Source organism: Canis lupus, chromosome 9 (assembly GCF_048164855.1).
Source record: "Canis lupus baileyi chromosome 9, mCanLup2.hap1, whole genome shotgun sequence".
NCBI classification, from domain to species: domain Eukaryota; kingdom Metazoa; phylum Chordata; class Mammalia; order Carnivora; family Canidae; genus Canis; species Canis lupus.
The window spans coordinates 28608832-28635124 of record NC_132846.1 but is presented as its reverse complement, the minus strand read 5'-3'; the positions used below and the strand labels follow the sequence as shown (position 1 = coordinate 28635124).

At 38.8% G+C, this 26293-nt stretch overlaps 1 protein-coding gene across 19 annotated transcripts in view; it reads left to right on the top strand.

Annotated features, from left to right (window-relative positions):
- Positions 1-26293, top strand: part of NIN (ninein) — a 104568-nt gene that overhangs the window by 61596 nt on the left and 16679 nt on the right. For 13 of the 19 annotated variants that reach the window (XR_012036599.1, XR_012036597.1, XR_012036595.1 and 10 more), the window contains 15 exons: positions 1672-1782; positions 2173-2262; positions 4212-4350; positions 6139-6260; positions 7541-8046; positions 8884-11013; positions 12270-12395; positions 12504-12573; positions 14468-14683; positions 17809-17922; positions 20608-20730; positions 21785-21898; positions 22861-23007; positions 24567-24758; positions 26058-26207. Coding sequence is in view for 12 of the 19 variants with exons in the window: in XM_072838515.1 (XP_072694616.1) it covers positions 1672-1782; positions 2173-2262; positions 4212-4350; positions 6139-6260; positions 7541-8046; positions 8884-11013; positions 12270-12395; positions 12504-12573; positions 14468-14683; positions 17809-17922; positions 20608-20730; positions 21785-21898; positions 22861-23007; positions 24567-24758; positions 26058-26207 (4350 nt within the window). In the remaining 7 variants the exon portion in view is untranslated. The remainder of the gene's footprint in view (positions 1-1671; positions 1783-2172; positions 2263-4211; positions 4351-6138; positions 6261-7540; positions 8047-8883; positions 11014-12269; positions 12396-12503; positions 12574-14467; positions 14684-17808; positions 17923-20607; positions 20731-21784; positions 21899-22860; positions 23008-24566; positions 24759-26057; positions 26208-26293) is intronic. The other 6 variants (XR_012036600.1, XM_072838509.1, XM_072838508.1 and 3 more) reach the window with 2 other exon arrangements.

Here is a 26293-nt window from a genome sequence, read left to right as displayed (position 1 = left end):
CCACTTCCTTTCCATGTCTGCAGCCTCTGAACAGGATTCATCAGGATTTCTCAGCTGACCTATGTGCATCTTTTCTTCTATCCATCCAACCTCTCTATGGCCACCAGAGTTAGCTGACTGAAGAACATGCTGTGACCCTTCGTAAAAGTGCAGCCTGGTAGCACCAACGGCCCCTGGAAGGGAGTCTGGCCTCAGACACTTCCAACCTCCCATCCTGCCCCCGAACCATGCCCCTAATCCTGCTGCACCTGCCCTTGGCGCTCTCACTTCCTCTGTGGGTTTTTATGATGCTCCTCCCCTGCTTTCTCCAACACCACATACCACATGGCTTTTTCACTCCCTTTATGCTTACTTTTTTCTTGCCAGAAGATAGCACATCACAGATAATTAATTGGATCTACGTCTGCCTCCCTCCCCAAGGTCCAGATTGTATTTTCCCTGTGGTCAGTAGCAGAATCTAATTTGTGACTTTGCAGAGCCACAACAGGGGCCTGATACACAGAGATTGCTCCTAACTGTTTGGACATCTAAATTTAGACATGCTTTGAAAGATTAGAGTTTTAGAACTGGCATTTTGGGAGAAGTTTTTTTTTTTTTTTTTTTTTTTTAAGAAGAAAACTCTTCAAGCACATTCTTTTTTTATTCCATATTGCTATGTGAGGGTGTGAACTAGAATGTATTAAAAATATACTGGCTTTATATTCTTTTGGCAAAATATACTTTGAAAAGAATGTTCTTCCAATCAGCCTTTAACACTGGAATAGAACATATGTCAAAATGCACGTCTGTGTGGTTTTATTTATTTTTTTAAGCAAATGTGGGTAAAAAATCTCTTGTTAAAAAAATACTTGTTAGTATTATATATATATATATATATATATATATATATATATATATATATATAAAATCTTTTGTGGACCTTTTGTGATGTGTTATTTTATTATAATAGTTTAAACATACAAGTTATGAAAAACCTTGATATGCAGCTTTTACATCCTTAAGCCAAAATAAAATTGTAAATATAAGTGAAATGGATTTTCATTATTCTACTTTTTATACTTTTCTTAGTTCTCTTTTGCTATCCGATGAACAGGATACCTTTATCCTGCAACCAATTTTGACAATGTTTTTCATGTCATTAAATATTATATTGCAATGCTACCCGATAGAAATATGATGCAAGCTATATACGGAACTTCAAATTTCCAAATGGCCACATAAAATGAAACAGGTGATATTCTGAATCATTTTATTTAATCCAGTATCTCTAAAACATTATTTTGACACATAATCAATATACAAAAATTATTATTGAGCCATTTTACATTTTTGCATTATCTTCTCAAAATCTGGTATTTTACATACTTACTGTATATCTCAGTTTGTACTATATACATATTTCAAGTGCTCACCATCCACATGTGACTTCTAGTGGCTACCATATTATACAGCATAGTTCTGTAGGATCAAAGAAAGAGGAGGCAGACTTTTGGGTTATAAGCTAAATATCAATTTTTTTTATATTTACTTTTGTCTTTTCTCATCTACTGAAACCTTCAAGATGAACAGATTTTCTCAGTCTAGAGCACTACTTTATGTATCACATAAAAAGGTGTAATAGTTTGCTTGTTTTTACTTCTGCACCCATTTAATTTCCCCAAATATCTTCAGGAAAACAGTCGTCTAGAAAATGAGCTTCTGGAAAATGCAGAGAAGCTGGCCGAATATGAAAATCTGACAAACAAACTTCAGCGAAATTTGGAAAATGTGTTAGCAGAAAAGGTAAATCTGTTTAAACTTGATCTCCTGATACACAGCCCAAAGTGTAGTTTACTCAAAAGAGTAGAAGCAATGCCACCAAGGAAATTTCTATTAGGGAAGTATTTAGATGTCTAAAGGGAGCCGTCAGTTTTGCAGGGATATAATTTTGGAGCTTGGATCCGAGGTAAACATTGCCTAGTGCTGAGAAGTGATCCCTGCCTTAGTTGAACACATCACTCTAGTATGTTCTTCCCATCATCCAGTTGGTAATGTTCTGTTTAAATGTCACATTCCTTTCATACTCAAGAGACCATACTCTGGGCAAACACCAGAAACTGGGGCCTTTGGTGGGTTAAAGGTCTAAGAGTGACAGTTGGGGAAAATGAAAGCTATGTCCTTTTCTTTTTCTAGTTTGGTGACCTTGATCCCAGCAGTGCTGAATTCTTTCTGCAAGAAGAGAGGCTGACACAGATGAGAAATGAGTATGAGCAGCAGTGTAGGGTAAGTGACTACAGAGAACCTAATAGTGGAGGAGGGCCTGGGTTTAAATCCCATTTCCTCATTTACTAGTGACCATAAGTAAGTCACTTAATCTGTGGGTGCCTCAATTCCTCATCTGTAAGATGGTAAACATAAGAGTACCCACTCGGTTGTTGTGAAGAGTCAATGAGTGAGTATATATAAAGTGCTTAGAACAGAGCCTGGAACATAATAAGCACTTAACCAAAATGTTAGCTGTTATTATTCAGTATCCCCCAAATATTAGGGAATCATGCAAACTACATTTAAGTCTGCTTTATCTCAGTCAGAAATTGCTAGTGCTTAGAGGAGAATATAGTTTTATTCCAAGTGGAGAAATACGTGGTCATGTTGATGAGTTTATTCCAAAATGAGCCTCTCTTAATCAAATACTTCAGACCTAATCTGATGTAATTTGCTCTTGTCTTGTGGCTTTTGGGTTTTTTTCCTGAACACATTCCTTATTTTATTTACTAAATGCAAATGAAGCAGAAACAACTCCAGTCTTCAGCCAGTAAGTCATTACCAATACCTATCAGAAAAGACAAAAATGTCTTTATAAATAATACGAATCTTTGACTTCTTTCTTTAAAGTAACTCTCCTAAGTTTAGGAATTTGAGATTTTTTTTAACAAGGGTAAGTATAACTGAGTTCTGACTACTTTAGATGGAAATTGTACTTGTGCAGACGTAAGGAAAACCATCACTTCCTTGTGAGGTTGCTCATAGGCTGTCTTCCTAGGAAGTATATGTACACATTTGGAGAAAAGTGAAACAATGCCGCTTTTACAATTAAGTTTTGGCTCTTCGCTGAAATCGAGTAGAGGTGTTTTCCTTATAGATCTTTAAAGTTATGATTTCATTAGTAAAATCTGTCATCTCTATCTCCCCAAATTCCCCAAATCCATTCAGTTATTTTTGTAAAATATATTAATATACTATTCACCCATACAACTCACTCAAAGTGTGCACAGAATTGTACAATCCTTACCCCATAATCGATGTTAGGACATTTTCATCGCCCCATGAGGAAACTCCCACTCCACTTAGCTATAGTCTCTCCATAGGTAACTAACACTCTACTGTAGATATGCCTATTCTTTACATTTCATGTAAATGAAAACCTACAATATGTGGTCCTTTGTGGCTGGCCTCCTTTACTTACCATAATGTTTTCATGGTTCATCCATGTTGTAGCATGTATTAGCACTTCTTTTCTTTTGATGGCTGCATTATATTCCATTATATGGTTATATTACATTTTATTTATCCATTCATTAGTTGATGAACACTGGGGTTAGTCTATTTTGAATAATACTGCTATGAACATCTGTGTGCAAGTTTTTGCATGGATAGGTTTTCATTTCTCTTGAGTCTATATCTAGGAAGGGAATTGCTGGGTCATAAGATCATTGCGTGTTTAACCTTTGGAGGAACCGCCAAACTTTTCCCAAGGGGCTTGCACCATTTTACATTCCTACCAATATGATGGTTCCAATTTCTGCACATCCTTGCCAATAGTTCTTCTTGCTGTGTCTTTTGGAATCTAACCATCCCTAGGGGTTATGAAGTGGTACCTCACTGTGTTTTTTATTTGCATTTCCCTAATGACTAAGGATTTTAAATATCCAATGCTTATCAGCATATCTCTTGGAGAAAGATCTATTCAAATCCTTTGTCTAATTTTTAAATGGATTGTCTTTTTATTATTGAGTGGTAATAGTTCCTTATATATTCCAGTTACAGGTCCCTTAGCAGACCACATAATCTGCAAAAGCTGTTCTCTCACTCTGTGGGTTGTCTTCTTACTTTCATAACATCCTTCAAAACAAAAGTTTTTAGTTGGGGAACGTCCAAGTTCACTATTTTTTCTTTTGCTGCTTGTGCTTTTGCTGTCACATATAAGACTGGTGTTGGTTTTTACACTCCAGGTATTACAAGACCAAGTGGATGAACTCCAGTCGGAGCTGGAAGAATTTCGTACACAAGGCAAAGTGTTGAGACTTCCCTTGAAGAACTCTCTGTCAGAAGAACTTGATGTTAGCAGGGATTGCGTTGAGCCTGACCAGGGTAAGCCATTAGGACATCATCTTTTCAGAGGCTGTGCCTTTGGTTTTTGCTTTTTGGGCCATGTTTGAATGTAAAATTGCACAACTTTGGCAACCAACAAAACCAAAACAAAACATAAAAACCCCTGGCAATACTGTTTGCTTGAGCTGTTTCACTTGTGGTCTGTTTTTCATTTGTCTTTAAAGTCTTTATGAGAATATTTCTATCTGATTTTTAAATGCATCAACAAAGGAATGGAAAAATCAAACCACAAGGATATTTGCTTTGTTAAAAAAAACAACAACAACTGGCCACAAGTCTGAGAATCCAGGCCTTGGGAGTGTTAGAATTCAGACATTGAGCTATTGCTGAATCCTCCCTTTCTTAAGGAGTGCCTCACTGGTCTAATGATGGTTTTGGAGAACAGGCCAACCAGAAACCAGGATTTGGTTTTCTCATGCTGGCTGTGTTAAATATCAGCATTGCCTCTGTAAAACAACAAATAAGTTAAGTAAGTATTGATTAACTGTGCCTTGGAGGAAGATTCTGAGTGGCAAGGTTGAAAGGCAGAGTTGTTTGGAAGCCCCTAGTATTCTCTTTCCTCACTATTTTGAGTTTGAATTTCAGAAAGGGCTCATAATAAATTGTTCTGTCATAGTCTTCCCCACTGTTATAGAAGTATAGGTTCTTCCAAGTTTTGTTTAATCCTTTTCTTATCTATTCTAGAATAAATAAGAGATTGGGGAGGGGACAGGAAGAGGGCTTAAGACCTTTCCTGTGATTCTAAGTATGTGGTTGGCAGCCTTACTATACTGTGAGGATGGACCCCAGCTGATCATATGATGCAATTCAGAAGGTTTTCTGTGTTCCATAGTGTTGGGAGTTCTCCTCCTAGATATGTGAAGCTGTGCCATCTTGGGGTGGTTTATACCCCAAGTATCACTTCTCAGTTGGGGATATGCCAACTGAAAAGAAAGAATATATGAAAAGAAACTCCAAGGCAAGACTGTCAGTCCCAGATGCAAGCCATACCCTTTCTCCTGACTGCCTATGGACCCCCACCTGAAAAACCTTTTTGAATCCCTTGCCTTGAGAGATTTCCACATAGTATTAGACACAATCATCTGTCTGTGTACTAGCTCAGCGTCCAGTTTTTGCTTTAGTGTTCTTCTCAGTCACCATCACGGCATTTGTGGAAGTGAACTCATATGTGTGAGTTGAGAATTTTTCTCCCAAACTGCCTATATCCAAGTTCCTATCCAGCGCCCTATTTTTAAAATTTCAGCTGATAATTTAACACGGGGTTCCACTTGCACTATAGGAAATCAATATTATAATACTCAATCTTCTGTAATTGAGTGGTGGGTTTGATAGCTTGACCCATGAAGCAAATGCCTCCAGGCATCTTCTGCCACAGTGTCCCTCTGCTAATTTGTCACCTAGTGTTTGTTGGATGGATAGAAGGCTGGTTGGTTTAAACAAATTAACTCACTCCATAGAATTTTCAATTAGTAGGTCACCTTTGAATAATTTCCACCCCTACCTCCATCTACTCTTAAAAAAGATGGATTCTATTAAAATTCGGTACAAAGTCTGCACATGAAGGAATCTTACTGTACTGCCTGTTCACCTTCATTTTTATGCTTGAAAACAGAAAACCTCTTGGCTTCTATGGTTTCCTAATAGATCTTATTAGTGGTAATTTAGGCCAAAAATTATTTCTTGGTTTTACTGGATGCCCCTCCTCAGATGCCAGTTGTGTTATTGAAAGCACCTACTTCAGGGTCAACAGATCCCATGTGTTTTCAGGGCTCGCTTCTGAAGAATGCAATCCATTGAATATGAGCATCGAGGCGGAGCTGGTCATTGAACAGATGAAAGAACAACATCACAGGGACTTATGTCACTTAAGACAGGAGCTTGAAGATAAAGTAAGTCCTTCTTACCGTGTCCTCTCATTTCTTTGAGGTCTGACAAGCTTTTGCATGTAGGACATTCTTAATTCTTTTCACTTTCTATACATTTCCTCTTGGGTCTGCTGGCTACCCAAAACCCCCTTCCTCAGGATGGTTTCATAGGCTGGGTATATGAGGCCTTGTCCTCCTCGGAGAGAGTTTCTCCAAAATGTATTATCTTCAGCTCTAGCAAGCGTGGAACTTGAAGGTCAATAGGTTATTTCCAACTGGTTCGAAAACATCTTAATAAAACCAAAAGAGCCCTTTGATATAGTTAGCATTAGATACAAGGTCTGAACCCTCCACCATGTTGCTTCAACATATATTTTTAGTCTTCTCTTTTCCCTTCTCCTCCAGTCAAACCAGTAGTTCACTGTTCTGCATCAGACCATCCTCATTTGTTCATGCTATTACATGCTGTATTATTTCTTTTAGCTCTTGAAAGTCTACTTACGCTCTAGAGTTTATATCAAATGCTACCTCTTACATGAACCCATTCCTGAATACCCTTGACCAAATGTGATTTTTCCCCCCTCTTTGGATCTCCAACTTACACTGGAGCTCTGTTTTCTATACCTTTTATGTTTTTCATTCTGCCTTGTAATATACTTGTTGGCACTTGTCAAAACCATGTCTAGAGTGGTTTCTCCTTGATGGAAGGACTATATCTTACCCAACTTTGTGTCCCCACAAGGCCCACGATGTGCCTATGATAGATGTTCAATAAACATGTGAATTTAATTATTTTAAGTCTCTACATTTATAGTTGGACAGGATGCCTGGGAAGACAAATGGTATCTATGTGAAAATCTAGTCGTTTTTATCAGAGTTGTTCAGAAAGTAATAAAATTTGGGGCACCTGGGTGGTTTAGTTGGTTGACTGTCAGACTCTTGATTTTGGCTCAGATCATGATCTTGGGGTCGTGGGATGGAGCCCTGTATTAGGCTACCTGCTCAGTGCAGAGTCTGCTTAAGATTCTCTCCCTATGCTCCCCCCACACTCATGCACACATGCGTGCTTGCTCTCTCTCTCAAATAAATAAATAAAATCTTAAAAAGAAACTAATAAAATTCAACCAAATTAAAAAGGAAAGGAAATAATGCTTGACTCAAATATATCCTATTCAACATGTTTTCAAGTTGTTACAATGGGAAAACTGAGGAATGTCTCATAGGAAAAAGTAGTTACAGCCCCAGTAACCTCTCCACGGCCTGGAGTTGAATAACCTTGTGGTGGTTTCATTTTCTGACTTTAGGTGCACCATTATGAAAAGCAGCTAGATGAAACCAAGGTCACCTGTGAAAAGGAGCAAGAGAACATGAAGCAAAAGTATGAGAATGAAGTGCATGTCTTGGAAAAACAAATAAGTGACCTTAAAAATGAAATTGCAGAACTTCAGGGCCAGGCAGTGGTGCTCAAGGAGGCACAACGTACAACTATCTGCAGACACGAGGATGAGAAAAAGCAACTGCAAAGGAAGTGGGATGAGGAAAAGACTCACCTGCAGGAGAAACTGAAGCTGGAATATGAGTTGAAACTCAAGGCTAGCCTGGAGCAGGCCGAGGAGAGCTTTAACCAAGAGAGAGAGGGACTCATTCAAAATGGCGCCTGGACAGAAGAGAAGGTGAGAGGCTTGACTCAGGAACTAGAGCAGTGTCACCAGGAGCAGCTGAAAAGCCTGATGGAGAAGCACAGTCTGGAAAAAGAGGAGTTGCGAAAAGAGCTCTTGGAAAAACACCAAAGGGAACTTCAAGAGGGAAGGTAAGAGATGGGGGAAATGGAGAAAACCTGGGCACTGTCCCTTGGTGGCGCCAGAAGTTCCAGCCAGTTAAAGAGACTTTGACTAGACTCGTTAGTTTCTCAACCCCTTTTGCCATTGTTTAGACCTAAGTCTGTCCTGGGGTTATTGGAACTATTCTGTTTCTTTCAAAGACCATACTTCTTGTATCAGCAAGCATCCTTTCATGTTCCGGATGAGAATAATTATTGTGTGCTAAGAAACGCTATTTGTAAACTAAATTCTGGGTTAAGTTCTATTGCTCCCCAAATTATGCCGCTTTGTGCTTACCTTCTTCACAGGAAATCTAAGGTACATTTGAGGGCTTTGATGCTTCATTCTCTGATTAACTGGGTGCTGCTTTATTAAATAAGAAGGAAACATATAATGAATAAGTTAATAGATACGGTTTATAGGACTACTGTCCTCCAATGTATACTTAAGTAAAAAGAAGGAATTGTATATATTTCCCAAGTTAGGGATTAGGTTAAGATGCATTTGATCATTAACGTGAAACAGCAGTTTACATTTTCCATAAACAAATACATTCAGGAGAATGCCAAAGAAGTTGGTTTCTAACTTTTCCCTCTAAATGCAGAAAGAGGTAAGTCTTTTAAATTAATTATGGCTGCCGGTCTTAGCTCTCAGAAATGAGATCCTGTCTCTGTATGAAATTCATTACATAGGAATAAGTGAAGACCATTTTCAGAGAGCATTTAAATTGTTTGCCTGTCAGCTTCTTCTATGCATGGGAAAATGTTTTTTGTTTGCTTCTGGAGTTGGTGGCAGTTTCAGTAATGCTGTGTGTTGACTACATTTAGGGAAAAAATGGAAACTGAGTGTACTAGAAGAACCTCTCAGATAGAAGCACAGTTTCAGGCTGATTGTCAGAAAGTCACTGAGCGCTGTGAAAACACCCTGCGAAGCCTCGAGAGCCACTACCACCAAGAGCTGAAGCAGCTCCTGGAGCAGCAGCTTGAGGAAAGATCCCAGTGGGAGTTTGAGAAGGATGAGCTCACCCAGGAGTGCATGGAAGCCCAGGAGCAGCTTAAGGAGACTCTGCAGAGAGAGAAAGCAACTTCTCTGGTCCTGGCCCAGGAGAGAGAGATGCTGGAGAAAACATACAAGGAACATCTGAATAGTATGGTTGTTGAAAGGGAGCAGCTACTCAAAGACCTGGAAGATCTAAGAAACGTGTCCAGAAGTCAACAAAGCCTACTCTCCGACCACATACTTCAGCTGAAGGGCAGTCATGAAAGGGAGGTGGAGGACTCCGAACAGGGCCTGTGCCAGGCAGGGGCCTCCGAGGAGCTGGCCAGCCAGCAGCTTGAGAAGCTAGAAATGGAACGTGACCGGGAGAGGCAGGAAATGCTGGCCAAACTTCAGGCCATGGAGAGTGTCCACAAAGTGACCTGTGAGAAAGCGGATCAGGAGAGGGCTGAGATGAGCACAGAAATCTCCTGGCTTCAGAACAAAATTAAGGAAATGCAGCAGGTGGTGGCTTCTCTCTCCAGGAGAGAGAGTGGCTGCCAGGCAGTGGCAGGGGAGGAGGCAGAAGGAAGTGGAGCCATGTCCCTGGTTCAGCAAGGAGAGCAGTTGTTGGAAGAGAATGGAGATGTCCTCTTAAGCCTGCAGAGAGCTCATGAGCGAGCTGTGAAAGAAAACGTGAAAATGGCCACGGAAATTTCAAGACTGCAACAGAAACTGCAAAAATTAGAGCCAGGGTCGGTAATGTCGTCTTGTCTAGATGAGCCAGCTTCCGGATTATTTGGAAATTCTGCAGAACAAACAGAGCCCTTTTTACTACAAAATCAAATGAAGCAAGCAGAAGGTGGAAGCACGCCATGCGTCCTAAGTGACCTACAAGACGACGAGGCACGAGATCTGGGAAGTACAGGGACGAGCTCTGCTCAGAGACAGGAGGTCAAAATGGAGGCATCTGAAGCATCAATAGAGAGTTTTTCCGAGCTCGAAAATAGTGAAGAGACCAGGACTGAGAGCTGGGACCTGAAGAATCAGATTTGTCAGCTTCGGGAACAGCTAATGATCTTACGTGCAGATTGCAGTCGAGCTTCTGAAAAGAAACAGGACCTACTCTTTGATGTTTCTGTGCTGAAAAAGAAACTGAAGATGCTTGAGAGGATCCCTGAGGCCTCCCCCAAGTATAAATTGTTATATGAAGATGCCAGCAGGGAGAATGACTGTCTCCAGGAAGAGCTGCGGGTGATGGAGATGCGCTACGATGAAGCACTAGAAAGTAACCAGGAGCTCACTTCCCAAGTGTTCAAACTGCAGGATGAACTAAAGAAAGTGGAAGAGGTGACGGAAACATTCCTCAGCCTGGAAAAGAGTTATGATGAGGTCAGAAGAGAAAATGAGGAGCTGCACGTTCTGGTTTTGAGACTTCAAGGCAAGATGGAGAAGCTTCGGGAAAGAGCAGTGCTACAGTGTGACTGCTTCTCCTTGTGGGAAGCCCACTTAGGGAAGCTGGAAGTCCAGCCTGAGGGAAAGGTGCTTGGACTACAGCAGACACTGGATGAGCATGTGCCAGAGGTGATGAACGTACATCATCTTATAGAAGAGCAGTACCTCGAGCAGGAGAACACACAGCTCCTGGAAAGAGTACAAGCAAGTGAAATTGCCTGGCTACACAGAACAATCCGAACCCATGGAGAAAAGCCCAAGGTACAGAACCAGGTTATACTGGAGGAAGACACTGCTCTCCTAGGCCTTCAAGACAGACATCTTCCACATGGGGCCACCATCGCAGAGTTAGAACTGGAGAAAAAAAAGCTGCAAGAGCTGACTAGGAAGTTGAGGGAGAGGGTTGCTGCTTTAGTTAGGCAAAAAGATGTTCCTTCTCAAGGAGAAAACGAGGAAGAACTGAAGGCAATGATGCATGACTTGCAAATCACGTGCAGTGAGATGCAACAAAAAGTTGAACTTCTGAGGTAACGTATACACCTTGTAAACTTCACGGAATCCCAACAGCACCTCACAACATCTAACTTCCACTGCTTGCTATGCCTAGAGAAACTAACCTGTTAGTCTTCAAGAAGGGAGCACTACCATAGACTTTCTCCTGCTTCTGTGTCGTATTAACAAATAGAATAACCTGGCCTAGGAGGCATTCCCTTCCTCTATAGGAAATAAGTGTCGTTCATTTGGGGTGGCATAATGGAGAGTGTTTGCTGTTTAACCACGTGCATCATTAATGTACTTCAAGTCTTTAACTCTCTTCTAGCATTTTCTTTGGATGGATAGTTTTTTTATTTTGTTTTTGCTAAATGTTAGTTATTTTCCTCATTTGGTAGAACGTGTTCTATAAGTATGCCTTTTGTTTATTAACTCACTTAGTAGATAAGAACTCATACTAATATAGGAAGCATGCTTTTTGTGGCTTATAGTTTTTCACTTATATCACTTGAAGGACATGCTGGTATTCTTTAAACAATGGAAGTTTATCTTAGAATGTATCATTTTATTGAAGAGCGATCAGATTCTAATCATTGTGCTCGAAATAAAAACAAAAATGAAACCAATCTGAACCATTGCTCACTTGACTTTATACAACATGATTGCAATAGTCTTAACAAACTTGGTTTAAAAAACTTATATTACATGTTTCTGAATTATCTTAATGATATGAAAATTTAATTCTGGATGTAGTTTTTCCTCTTCGGACCATTTTTAGTTCTAAAAATCAGGATATAATGAGTTGGGGGAAAAATCACAAAGTAAACATGAGTGTACATATTTCAGTGTGGTCTTTTATTTATGAAGGGAACTTTCTTTCCCTAGGTACCCTGAGGCATGTAACTAAAGCTAAATACAGCTTAGTAAGATGGCTTATGCCTATTCAGAGCCAGTAAGACTTGAGACTGAGATAAATGAAGTTACTTGCTCAAAGCAGTATGCTTGCCACTGAGAAAATTAGCAACCATGGTGGGCAGAGTCTCAATTCCTGTCTCCATGCTCAAGTGTTTTAGCCACACTTCCCTAACGTCTTTTAGTGAAATTCTTAACTTCCCAAAAGAAATGAGTCAATATGTCATAGCTCGACTTCCATTACTAAGAGTCTACTAATTTAGACTTCTCTTTTTAACTGGCATGGAATACTTGTTTTATTGGAAATTACTAGAAAGCATTTTCCAAAGATGCCAGATGACTGCCTTATTATAACTATTTTTTTATCTCTGTAATTCAGATATGAATCTGAGAAGCTTCAAGAAGAAAATTCTATTTTAAGAAATGAAATTACTACTTTAAATGAAGAAGATAGCATTTCTAACCTGAAATTAGGGAAATTAAATGGATCTCAGGAAGAAATGTGGTAAGACATATACTTAAATTTTCTTAAGGCATTTTTGTGAGGACTAAAACTGTTTTGCTCCCACTTTTAAAGCCTAACTCTTAGGTTCTATTTTCACTGTCCTTTTAGGCAAAAAATAGAAACTGTAAAACAGGAAAAAGCGGCAGTTCAGAAGATGGCTGAAAATTTAAAGAAACAGGTAAGGAGGAGATACTTAGTATTTCCCCGTGTTTTTTGATTCTGAAATTGTCTTTATTTGTTATTTATAAATTTATAGGACATGCTACTGCATTAACATGTAGCTAATGATGGTAAAGTTGTAAATCCTGAGTTTCAGAATGGAAACTCATCCCTGCTGACTCTAAACTAGGTTTCTGTTTTTTTGGTGAATATAATAATCTACAAATTATTTCTAGATTCTGAGTGCTTAATACAAGCTTTATAATCAGTGGGAATGGGGAGATGATACCTCTAAAACCATATCTCTGAGATACTAGCTCTATCCCTCACATTCTTGCAATTAATGTTATCTTGTTCCTCTTTAATCACCATGATTGAAACCAGAAAGCTAAGTTCAGATATAGAGTAATAGTTAATCACTATATCTTTTCATAGAATTACAACGTATTCAGTTAGCTTGAGCCATTCAGTGCCCAATTTGTGTAATCTCACAACATGCAGTTGTGCAAGCGAAGGCCATTTAAGAATCTGTCTGAAACAAGGGTGCCTAGGTGGCTCAGTTCGTTAGGTAGCTGTCTTCAGCTGGGCTCATGGTCCCAGCGTCCTGGGATCTCGCCCTGCATCAGGCTCCCAGCTCAGTGGGGAGTCTGCTTCTCCCTTACCTTCTGCATCTACCCCTGCTTGTGTGCTCCCCTTTCCTCAAATAAATAAAATCTTAAAAAAAAAAAAAATCTGTCTGAAACAGCCAAAAGACAAGGATATCCTGGGAAAAGAGCATTTTTCAGAACTTGAAACAGACAAGGTCTTAAGATCCAAAATATATTCTGTACTCTTACAAATAAATGGCAAAACCCAGTTGAAAGCAGATAATTGATTTGAGGAGTCAAGTAAAGGGAAAAAATACAACATATAAAAAGATAACCTTATTAGGGAAGTACAAATTAATTTTCTTTTTTTTCATCTTTCAGATTAGCAAAAATTAAACATAGCATCTAGACTTTTAAAAGGTGTGAGGAAATGAATGTACTCATTCATTCTTGATAGGACTATAAGTTGGCAACAATATGAGGAAGGTACTTTGGAGATACCTATCAAAACAGTAATGTGGGGGCACCTGAGTGGCTCATGGGCCGCCTGGGCGGCTCAGCGGTTGAGCATCCTCCATCAGCTCAGAGCATCAGAGCGTGGTCCTGGGGTCCTTGCGGGGAGCCTGCTTCTCCCTCTGCCTCTGCCTCTGTCTCAATCTCGCTCTGTGTCTCATGAATAAATAAATTAAATCTTAAAACAAAAATAGTAATGTGTACGCAGACCTTCTAAACCAGCAGCCTTACTTCTAAGAAAATGATCCTAAATACAAAATGCTACCATGTGTAAATGAATTTTTCAAAAGATTGTTCTGTATCTTCATAATAAAAAGAATGGTAACAAACCTATACATCTGTCAATGTGGGAATGGAATGTCTTGACACATAGAATATACTATAGCCACTTAAAAACAGCATGTGGTGGTTTTGAATGGACTGAGTTAGAAAGATAAAAGTCTGTAAGTTGCTATAAGGGGAAAAAGCAGGCTGTCCAAACATCTGAAATGATTCAAATTTTTGTTATAAAGAGAAAAACATCTATGTGCATACGAGCTTTGTATATACATAGAAAACAGTCTGGAAAGATACATACCCAGCTGTGAACAGTGGAGTGAGACTGAACTGAGGATCTGTCACTTCTTCATACACTTCCCAGCTGATTGAATATGTAATAATGAGCACTGTATTATTTCTATTATTAAGGGTGTGTGTGTACGTATATACATATAAATCTTTATCTACATAGAGGGAAGAACCAGGTACTTTCTATATCTGTTTTCTCCTACAAGCCGGGTAACTAGTTTTTAAAATTCATTTCAATTTAATTAGATTTCAGAATTAAAAACCAAAAACCAACAGTTGGATTTGGAAAATATAGAACTTAGCCAAAAGAACTCTCAAAATGAGAAAGAACTGCAAGAACTTAATGAACGTCTGGCAGAAATGCTATGCCAGAAGGATGAAGAGCCAGGACACAGTACATTTGAGGAATGGAAACAAGAAAAGTCTAATCTGAAAGAAGAACTGGAACAATGCAAAGCGCAGGTATGGAGTATGGCCACCCTACAGTCTTCTGGGAGGAAATCCCAAGAAATAAAACAACACTGGTATTAAATTTATGTATAAAGTCTTAATAATTAAAACAGTTTGGTACCAGCAGATGAACAGGCAAATAGAAAGTATTGAATTGGACTCCAGTGGAGATGGAAACTTAGTATATAACAAAGGTACCTTCTCAAATCAGTGGGGTAAAGATGAATATATATATTTTTAAATAAGTGGTTCCTGGACAACTCCGTGGACATTTGGGAACAAATAAAATTAGATCCATACCTTATACAGTATGTAAGGATAAACTCAAATTGGAATAGGAGTCTAAATATCAGAAACAAAACTAGGTAAGTACTAGAAGAAAACATGGATGAGTTTGTCTGACCTTAGTGTAGAGAAAAGCCATCCAACTATGACTCATAAACCAGAGACCAAAAAAAAAAAAAAGAAAATTATTAAGAAAAAATTTTCATGGCAAAAAATACCATAAACTAAGTCAAAAGACAATTCACAAACTAGGAGAAAAATATTTATATCACATACCACAGAGAGTAGGGCTAATATGTTTACTATGTAAAAAGCTCTTAAAAATTCATGGACTTAGGACCAAAATCCGATTGCAAACTGAGAAAAAACATGAATAAATAATTCACCAAAAAAAAGAGAGAGAGAGAGATAAAAATAGCCCTCAAGCCCATGGTAAATACCCGAAATCAGGGTGCCTGGGTGGCTCACTTGGTTAAGCGTCTGCCTTCAGCTCGGGTCATGCTCTCAGGGTCCTGGGATCCAGCCCTGTGTCGGGTTCCCTGCTCAGCAGGGAATCTGCTTCTCCCTCTCCCTCTGCTCCACCTCCTGCTCAAGTTTTCTCTCTCTTTTTCTCTCTCAGCCAAATAAATAAATAAAATCTTTTTAAAAAATGCCCCAGATCACTCATAATTAGAAAACTGTAAATTAAAAAAATGCTGATAAATCTTTTCTCACCTATGTAATTGGAAGCAATTTAAAAATAGGACTTTCTATTGGCAACACTTTGGGGAAGCAGGTACTTTTATACATTGCTGGTGGGGGTGTAAAATGGCATTATCCTTCTGGAAGGAAATTTGCCACTACTTGACAAAATTACATATGAGCTTACCATTTGTCCCCAAAATCCTCTTTCTAGGGATTTACCCTAAAGGTACACTTCCAACAATGTGAGTATTCATATGTACAGAGCTTGGAAACAACCTAGATGTTCATACATAGGAGAGTGGTTGGATAAATATGATGGATACAGTGACACCTTAAAGTACTATATGTAGCTATAAAAGGAAGGAAAGAAGGGAGAGAGGGAAACAGAGAGAGAAAGACCTCTATGGATATGAAATTATTTCTAGGACATAATGTTAAGTGAAAAAGAAGAGCACGAAAAAGTACCGAGTGCCTCTGTTCATGTAAGAGAGAAAGGGACGTTGAAAAATACACATATACTTGCTCATTTGTGTGAGAGAAACACAAGAATGATAAACCAGAAACTAAAGATTCGGTCACCTGTAGAGAATGGGCGGGAAAGGGATGGAAGAGAGCAATAGGAATGTTGTCAAAGGAGTGAGGGAAAGGAGTACCATTACCCTGAGTATATCTTTTCACATAGCTCTGGCTCTTAGAATCAAGCAATGTTTTACAAGCTCTTCACATACCCCAAAATAAATGCACAATTAAAATCAATCAAGATGGCAGGGGATACCAACAAGGAATACAAACACTAAGAAATGAACCTAACCATATTATAAATGGGTAACATAATTACAATGGGGAAGAAAATAATTAAGTAATTTGGAAATTATCATCTGACTTCATACTGTAGATAAAGATAGAAAGATGTGTACACAAATGCTGTAATAATCTAGTCAGTAAATGTGTTTGTCATGGGGGAGAAATTAGTAATTCCAAAACTGTGTATGTTAGAATTGAATAAATAACTAGGTGGATTATAGGTAACAGAACTGAGTCTCTCACTGTTGGAGAAGGAAGCTCCAAGTAAGAAAATGGGGAAATTAAAATGAACCCTATGGTGTTAGGCTGGAATTTGAGGCATTAGTATAAACTCACATTTCTTAATATGTGTACAGCTTGAGACAAAGCTTTAGGTATTTGAATATAGATAGAGTGCCCAGATCTTGGGGTCTAAACACCATTCTTCTATAGAAGAAATCAGGGCTCCTTGGAAAATGATTGATTCCAGGGCAGGAGCAGGGAAAATGCAGGATGTGCCTGGAACACCTCATGGTATCAGAAAGAAAAAAGTGTTTAAAAAAAGAGGGCATATTAAAAGGACACAGAGCCCCACCTGAAGGAGCTTCTAATGGTTTGGTTAACAGCTGGAATGGTTTGATCAACAAAATAAGTAATTCTAGTATAGCATAAAATAAATATAAATTTGTATGGGTACATCCTGATATTAAAAGTTAAATAAATGAGGGAGAAATAACAGTTCTTCTTCACGGCAAAATTCCAGTTAATAAATGTAGAAAGAAAGAAGGAAATAGAAAGTCATCATTAGGCAAACACGAGAGTTAATAACTGTTATAGGCAAAAATCCACTGAAGTAAACCAACAGGAGTTTCAAGAGAAACACGATCTTTGTTGTCTCAAGCTATCTCCCCCGGGAGAAGGTAGCTTTGCAGTGGACAAACCTGCAAAACCTACGTGAGAAATCACGTTCATACCGTTTAGGTGCACGATCTTTCAAAAGATAGTTTTGACTGAGGATAATGTTCATAAAAGAAAGGAAAAAAAGAAAAGATGAAATCAGAGAGGGAGACAAACCATAAGAGACTCTTAATCAGGAAACGAACTGGGGATGGCAGGAGGGGAGGGAGTTAGGGGAGTAACTGAGTGATGGGCATTAAGAAGGGCACATGATGTGGTGAGCACTGGCTGTTAAGACTGAGAATCACTGACCTCTACCTTGGAAACCAATAATACATTATATGTTAATTAATTAAATTTAAATTTAAAAAAAGTGTGTCCCTGAATTTGGGCTAGGGTTTCCTGACCTCTGCCTTTTGCAAACCTAGTAAATTTCCCCAAGCTACAGGAAGATGTCCCTTACTTGACTTTCTAATTTTTCCTCTTAGTCCTCAGCTTTAGTGTCTTCTCTGGAGGCAGAGCTCTCTGAAGTTAAAATACAGACTCATATGGTGGAACAGGAAAACCTCCTTCTCAAAGATGAGCTGGAGAAAATGAAACAAGTAAGACTGTGCTGCTTGGAGTGGGTGGCAGCGGGGAAACTCCTAGAACAATATGGCACCTGATGGTCTGGTTTTCTAGCCACCAAATATCTTTTATATAGAGTCCTGTCAACCTGCTTAGTAAAACTGAGGGTTTGCAGAATGAGCCCACTTATAAGAAAGGGCTCCTAGTGCTAATTCTCTGAATGCTGTTCTAGTTGTGTAACTTACATATGTTGTAGACTGGAATTCTGTTACTAGAAATCAATCACAACCACTTCAATTTAGAAATTTGTTGTTCTGCTCTCTTCTGGCCAGGTGATAAAGCAATATAAGTTTATCTAAAAGAGAGTGACTCTCTTGTTCGTAACTTTAGTAACTATTCATCTAGATTTGTGAGACATAGGTGAAGCTCGTCCCTCTTTCCCTTTATTCTTATAGAAAGTTTGAGGCATCTCTCCTGGGCAAAAGAGTAAATTCTAGAACATTATCAGGGATGCAGTCTCACTTAGCAATTTGGCTTTAAGAAACCTATTTCAAAGTTTGAAACAAAGACTTGATTTTAAATATAAGAGGGTTCACCTTAAAGCTATATCCTGAATGTTGTCCTTTTTTAAATTCTTTATTCTGAACAAACTTTGAGCACTCCTGATTTATAAATCAGGATTCTGCTTTTTTAATTTGCTTCACCATAGATTTACTTTGATACTATGACATCCTTAGATTATAAAACTCTCTCACTTGTGTCTGTTCAGCTTATGAGCATAATGGCATCCTCTGAATGCTGAAATATTGAGTCTCTGCCACGGAATTTTATGTTGGTGTTGATCTGTTGACTCCTATGAGTCTTGATTTCCTAATAGGATTGTAATACTTCCAGGGAATTTGTATCTCTCCTAATACCTAGTTTGGTAACTGATAAGGAGCTTTATAAGAACCCTTTCAAGTCAGGTGCTGCTATGCAAGGTTCATTTGTTCCGCCATAACAGAAGCTGTCTGCCATGATAAACATTCCAGAAATTAAAAGGGCCTTTCTATAGTGCACAAGTATTCTAAAACTGTTATGACCAAGTTCATCCTTGTTACCATGGGCATACTTATCTCCTTTACCTTTTGAAAATCTGTTGTTCCGTCTTTAAGATGTTAATGATGGGCTCCAAATCCATAGCATGGGAAATGCGTGTTTTGTGACTTCACTAAGCTAAAGATCAGAAGAAATGGAGTGGATCGGGGAGTAAAATAGCATGAGGAGGACATCATTCAGCACATTTTTATTGTATATTTTTTACAGAGGCGTTGGTATAAATAGTGAAGTGGAAAAATGATGAGCCCTTTCTGCCTTTGGTAGAAGTTGTTTCGTGGCACCTGGATTCTCTTGGATCACAACAGTAGGACAGTTTCCAGCCCATTGTTGCTGCTGTACAGCTTGGGCCTAGGAAGTATGTGCCACTCTGTAGGACCTAATACAAGTAAAAGTATTTTTTGAATGAGAAATTCTCTGTTGCACAGAAAAGAAATACAAGTAGCATCAGCAGAACTCTCGTGCCAGTCTGTACACTCAAAACGGTACCAAGTTTTATGAGGGTCTGGGGGCGAGAAAGCAAGGTAGCTAGCAAAGGAGACCGGTCCTTTCATAAACCAATGCCTAGCTACTTTAAAATACATTTTCCTATGTCCTTCTGACTTTAGATTTGTAAGGTATGCTGGATTTGTTGTCAGTTGAAGACAAGATTCCACCCTTAAAGTCTATTTTGTCATTCCTAAAGCTAAATGTGTAAGAACTTACAGTGTGAAGTAAAATGATGGCCATAAAATCATCATGAATAATAAAGAATTGAAAACGTGAAAGCCAGGTGAAACAGAGGGAAATTTAAAATGTATGAACTCTGGGAAAGAAGTATAAGAAATCATCAGTCTCTTTAAGGCAGTATTTGTGGAGAGATGCAAATTACTCCTCCACCCAGGGACATTTAGCCATGTCTAGGGCCATATTTGGTTTTCACAACTGGTGTGTGGGGAGAGGAGTGCTACAGGCATCTGATAGGTAAAACCAGAGAGGCTGCTAACCATCCTCCAGTGCACAGCACAGCCCCCAAAACAAAGAATTATCTGACCAAAAGCATCAATCCTAGTAAGGCTGATACTGAAACAGAAAAGGAACGGTCTGGTTTGTCTTGACTCCAGTACAGAGGAGGAAGCCAGTGTGTCCACCATTAACATTTTACTAAGCAAGGCAGTTTTGGCCTCTTCCAAAGGGAAAATGCTCATTGTTTTAGCTTTAAAACTTGCCCTTTGATGCGCTGTACTTGGTTCACTGATTCTATAGTCTAGACTGAGACTTCTGAAAAAGATTTTTTTTCTAGTTAAAAAAGTGTGAGGAAAATGTATTGTGCTATAGACATACACACGTTATACTGGTAACAGAATGGCAGTATTTTACCCTGAAGGTAAAAACGGAAAGCCAGGACCACTATGTAATGGTGTCTATCTGTGTGAATCTATTTGGGCAGATATTTTGGCAGTCATTAGAGATTGGAGAGAATCTAGCAGGGAACATTTTGTTAAATTTAATTCCCTAGAGTTTATATGTCCCCTGAAATATCCATGCAGATAGGGAAATAGCAGCAGCCACGAAAATGCCCTGTTTATAAATACCTCTTTATAAGTACAGCCATGAGATATGATGGGATTGTTTATCTCTTACAGCTGCACAGATGTCCTGATCTCACTGACTTCCAGCAAAAACTTTCTAGTGTTCTAAGCTACAATGAAAAACTGCTGAAAGAAAAGGAAGCTCTGAGTGAAGAATTAAAAAGCTGTGTGGATAAGGTAGTAAACATAAGACTTTTTACCACTATTGTACAGTATATACCATAATGAGCATTTCTCTGGACAGTGGCACATGGGCCTCTTACTTCACCCTAATTGTTCCAAGGTCTCCGAGAGCAGCAGTTCGGCTGCCATTATGTGACCTCAGAATTCCTGAGGTCATGATTTTGATAGGAGTCTACATTGGTTAATAATTATTATATATATAGTTTATCTTATTTTAATATATAACCATGCTACTTAATATGTATTATTGAAATGTCTGTGTATTTGTTTGTTATTTATTTATTATTTTGAGCACAAGTAGAGGCGGGGGACGGAGGGAGAGGGGGCCAGAGAGAATCTTAAACAGGCTCCATGCCCAACCTGGGGCTCAGTCTCACGACCCTGAGATCAGGACCTTAGCCGAAATCAAGAGTCAGACCCTTAACCGACTGAGCCACCCAGATGCTCCTTAATGTATGTTATTTAAATATATCACTATTAACATATGATAGAAATATTGTTGCATTTAATAATCTGAGATCTATTACACTGACACTTTTTTTCTATTGTATTTTCCCTAGCAAACCCCAAAAATACTGCTTTTGTCCCACCTGCCCTAATAGGCATTCCATATTTTCCTATTATGGTACACTCTCGAGACTGGAGGGGGAGGTATGGGGAGGGGAGAGGGAAAAAGAGAATCCTAAGCAGGCTCTGTGCCCAGCCCAGAGCCCAACGTGGGGCTCAATCTCATAACCCTGAGCTGAAATCAAGAGTCAGATATCCAACTGGCTGAGCCTCCCAGGGGCTCCTTGAAAATTCTAATTGCCTTCCAACCATTTCTCACCCACAATGAGGCAGGGAGAGAGAAAAATGGAAATTGCCCCCCAAAAAGGAGACTCTTCAAAGTTAAAGTTAGAAAGGGAATCAGGAAAACACCTTTCTTTCACCTTGCCCTGCTCCACCATGTAAATAGATGGTGCTTGATCTTCTCAGCATATGCAGAAGTATATAAATTGAGGCTAGATGCAAATATGCCCTTGTTACCTCTTTTCTTTTCCTGGAACAGTTGGCAAAATCAAGTCTTTTAGAGCACAGAATAGCTACTATGAAGCAAGAACAGAAGTCTTGGGAACACCAGAGTGAAACTTTAAAGTCCCAACTAGTGGCTTCACAGGAAAAGGTATGTGGACAATTCTTGTTTCATCTGCGCAGTTAATATTCTCTTACATATTCCAACAGAGCTCCCCATAGAAAGAATATTCTAGGTGGACTTGGCCCAGGAAGGCTCAGAATGATTCAACTTGACTCATATCTGTCACATGCTATAGTGTGATGAAATAATTTGAACACTTCCCTCAAAGCTCATTATTATAATTATGAGATTATCTGATCATAAGGTGTAGAAATGACTGCTTGTTTCTCATTAAGAAAAAGGATTTTTTTTTTAAAAGATTTTACTATTAGAGAGAGGGAGAGAGATCATGAGCGGGGGTAGGGGAGGGCAGTGGGAGAAGCAGATTACCCACTGAGCGGGGAACCCAATGCAGGACTGGATCCCAGAATCCTGGGATCATGACCTGAGCTGAAGGCAGACCTTAAACGACTGAGCCACCCAGGCACCCCTAGAAAAAGGATTTCTAAGGCAGATTCATGCCCTGTTAAAGATCTCTATCAACATTGCTTTTACAAATTTAAATTATTTTTAATTAAAATAGATATTAGATGTTAGCATGGAGTAGGGTTCTAACAACTATGGATTTTGATTTTCAACTAAGAGGTCCTTTGTTAACCAACGCCACTGGCTAAAACACAATTTCTACGAGATTCAGTAAGGCCATCTTTTGTCTTGCCAGTTGGTTCTCATTGGTTCTATAAGATACCACTTGGTAATATACCAGATGACTATATCAGCAATACCTTGTTATAGAACACAGTTCATCATTGACCTAAATATAACATCCTGGGATTATAATACAGTATAATATCTGGGATTTCCACTAAGCTACTGAAAAGAGCTGTATATAGTAAATAGAAACAGAAGGGACTTTGGAATTCTCTTGTCCTAGCTCATTTGTTTCTGGGCATGCTTTGGTAAGACCACGAGGATCTGTATCACAGTGCAAGATTGTTCTTATGATGCAGGTCCAGAATTTAGAAGACACCCTGCAGAATGTAAACTTGCAAATGTCGCTGATTAAATCTGACCTTCGAGTTACTCAGCAGGAAAAGGAGGCTTTAAAACAAGAAGTGGTGTCTTTATATAAGCAACTTCAGAATGCTGATGACAAGGTAATTTCTTTTTTATTGAGGTATAATTTTATACAGTAAGGTGCACAGATTTTAAGACTATAACTTAAGTTTTATAGATGCATACATGTATTGACATAAATATAGAGTTGACCCTTGAACAATGTAGGAGTTAGGATCCCCAGCTCCCTGTGCAGTCAGAAATCCACATATAATTTCTGACTCCCCCAAAACTTAAGTATAATAGCTAAGGCTAGTGTTGACTGGAAGCCTTACCAATAATATAAACAGTCAACACATATTCTGTGTATTACATATGTTGTATACTGTATTCTTACAATAAAGCTAGAGAAAAGAAAATATAAAATACATTTATGGTACTGTATTTATCAAGAAATCTGTAAAAAAAAAAAAGAAATCTGTGTGCAAGTGGACGCATGCAATTCAAACCTGTGCTGTTCAAAGGCCAGTATGTATATTTTACATACCTATCAGTGTATGTGCATGTGTTTATATTTGCGTAAACACCTCCTAGCTCAAAATATAGAACATTTCCAGCACCCAGCAGTCTCTCTGGTCCCCCCTCCAGTTGATAACCACAAGGGAACCGCTTCTCTACCCTCTGCCACCATAGGTTAGGAATGCCTGTTTCTGAACTTCATATAAATGGAACTGTAGTGACAAGGTTATTTTTTTGTATTGTGTAAGACAGAAGACCATGCTGAGTTATTTTATAGTAACAAAGCATATATTTCGATGTTGTATAAAGTCTGTTGTCTCATTTTAATATTTCACAATTCTGCTTCATCTATGTGTATATAAATGAAATGGAATTACAGATGTCAGCCTTGTGGAGATATTAAGATTTTGTCCTACCATAAAAGTAGGGCAGTTATTTTAATCCAGTTATTTTATATCTTGGTGATATATATATATATATATGTAATATATAATATTTTTTAAGTGGGCTCCACACCCAATGTGGGGCTTGAACTCATGACCAAGAGTCTAAGAGTCAGCATGTTCTTACCAACTGAGCCAGCCAGGTGCCTTCTTTTTATTTTATTTTTTTTTTAAGGAAAATAGTTGTTTCCATTTTTAACTTCTGGGCTGACATTTTTCTCAAAATGAGATTGTAACTTTTCTTTTTCATGTTTTGGCTTTAAAAGCAAAAGCCTTACCTACTTGTTCCCTTTTTTAAAGCAGTTTCCAGGACCCCCTAAAAAATCACTTTGGTAGCTAAAAGCATGTTCTGGAGTTCAGACCTCAATTACATGGACAGTTTGTGCTTAGGATTCTAAGAAAGGATCTGATTGCAAATGTGAAAAGAGTTTAGCTTGTGAAAGCTTTCAAGTTAGCCATGGAGTTTGAAGTTCTCTTTGTGTCCTCTGTTTAACCAAAAGAATGGTTCTCTGGGGCCAAAGTATTAACTCCATAAGTAAGAAGCAATTTTTAAGGCCACCGCACTCTATGCACTTGGGTTCTCTATAGAATTGGGACTTGCCCTACAGTTCTCTTTGCTGTTAAACTTGATGGGGCTCATCATTGAATAAATATACTCAAAACAGAAATCAGCTTGTTTTCAAGGCTTAACTCTTCAGTTTACTCTTAAGAACTGGGCCCCAGAAATAGTCAGCCATCCATCAGGATTCCATAACCAGCAGCAAAGGCTGACTTGGGACAAGATGGATCATCTGGTAAAGGAGGAACAACAGCTGCTTTGGCAAGAGAATGAGAAACTCCATACCGTGGTACGGAACACCAAAGCAGAGCTCACGCACTCCCGGGAGAAGGTGACTTAAAAAGCCACACATGGTAGCAAATGTTTGACAGTACTTAGTTTGATATGAAAATGAATGTTTGATATGATTGAAATGCTTCTAAGGTGTGGGTTTGAGTATTCTGCTATGACAGACTTGCTTTAAGAATACATAATTAGGGAAGCCCGGATGGCTGGGCGGTTTAGCGCTGCCTTTGGCCCGGGGTGTGATCCTGGAGACCCGGGATCGGGTCCCACATTGGGCTCCCTGCGTGGGGCCTGCTTCTCCCTCTGCCTGTGTCTCTGCCTTTCTCTTTCTCTCTCTCTCTGTCTCTCATGAATAAATAAATGAATAATCTTTTTAAAATAAGAATACATAATTTATCATTTACTTGCAAATAATTTTATCCTGGTACATTTAGACAATATTTTTCATTTTGTATAATCAGTTCTATATTAAAATCAGTGATTTTAACCCTCCTCTCCAAAATAGCCTCATGGAAATTATGTTAATCATATATCCTTCATTCAAATAGATTAACCGCCAAGACTGGTAGTACAAAAATAGCAAAATTAGACTCACAACTTGTTGGGCTAGCTCTTCATAAGAGAAAAGGTACCCCTTTTTAAAGACTCTGCGTTTCAAGGTTAGAATGGTCTCTAAGGATGACTTTTTCCAGCCACTAAACTGATGTTTATATTCTTTACTTCTACTAAGTAGCTGACCAACTGTGTTTAACCTATGCTTAAACATCTCTTTGAAGGAAGAGCTCTCCGAAGAGCCATAGAGAGTCATTTAGAACATACTCTGTGCCAGAAACTCTGCTCTCAGTTGAACAATGTTGAACGAGATAGACATGGTCGCTGCCCTCATGGAACTTGGTTGAGATCAGTGCATTGTTTCAGATGTGAACAGTCCCAATACAAAGTTGATGGGACCTCATTGACTCAGTTGATCACCTCATTGACTCAAGTTATGTTCATGTCAGAGAGAAAGTGCCTGGGACTACATCTGTTTTCTGGACAGTCACACTATTGACTTCTAGCAGTTTGGTAGATCCAGAGGCCCCCTTTTCTTTGTCTGATCCTTACAGTGTTGGATTTTTAGACACAACCAGAGTAAAAATAGATTTACCTAGAAGGATCATTTCTTCCAGAATTGGCAGACTTGACTGAAAAAAAAAAAAAAAAGAAGTTTTTAATACAACAAAACCCAAGTGCTGAAAAAAAAAAAAAACTTTGCTTATGGTCATTGTGTTGTGTTGTGTTGTGTTTTGTTTTCTTGCCAGATGATTATATTAATATTTCTTCCTCTCACATATGTTCTTATTAGGTCCGTCAGTTGGAATCCAGCCTTATTCCTCCCAAGCATCAGAAACATCTAAACCCATCAGCTACTATGAAGCCCACAGAGCAAGAGAAGTTGAGCTTAAAGAGAGAGTGTGAACAGTTTCCAAAGGAACAGCCTCCTACTAATAGGAAGGTGAGTTTTGAGAGTTTATTCCATGTATCTATGTCCTTACTATGATGTGTCCCTGAGCATAGGCGTAGGTTTCTTTCCCTGCATGC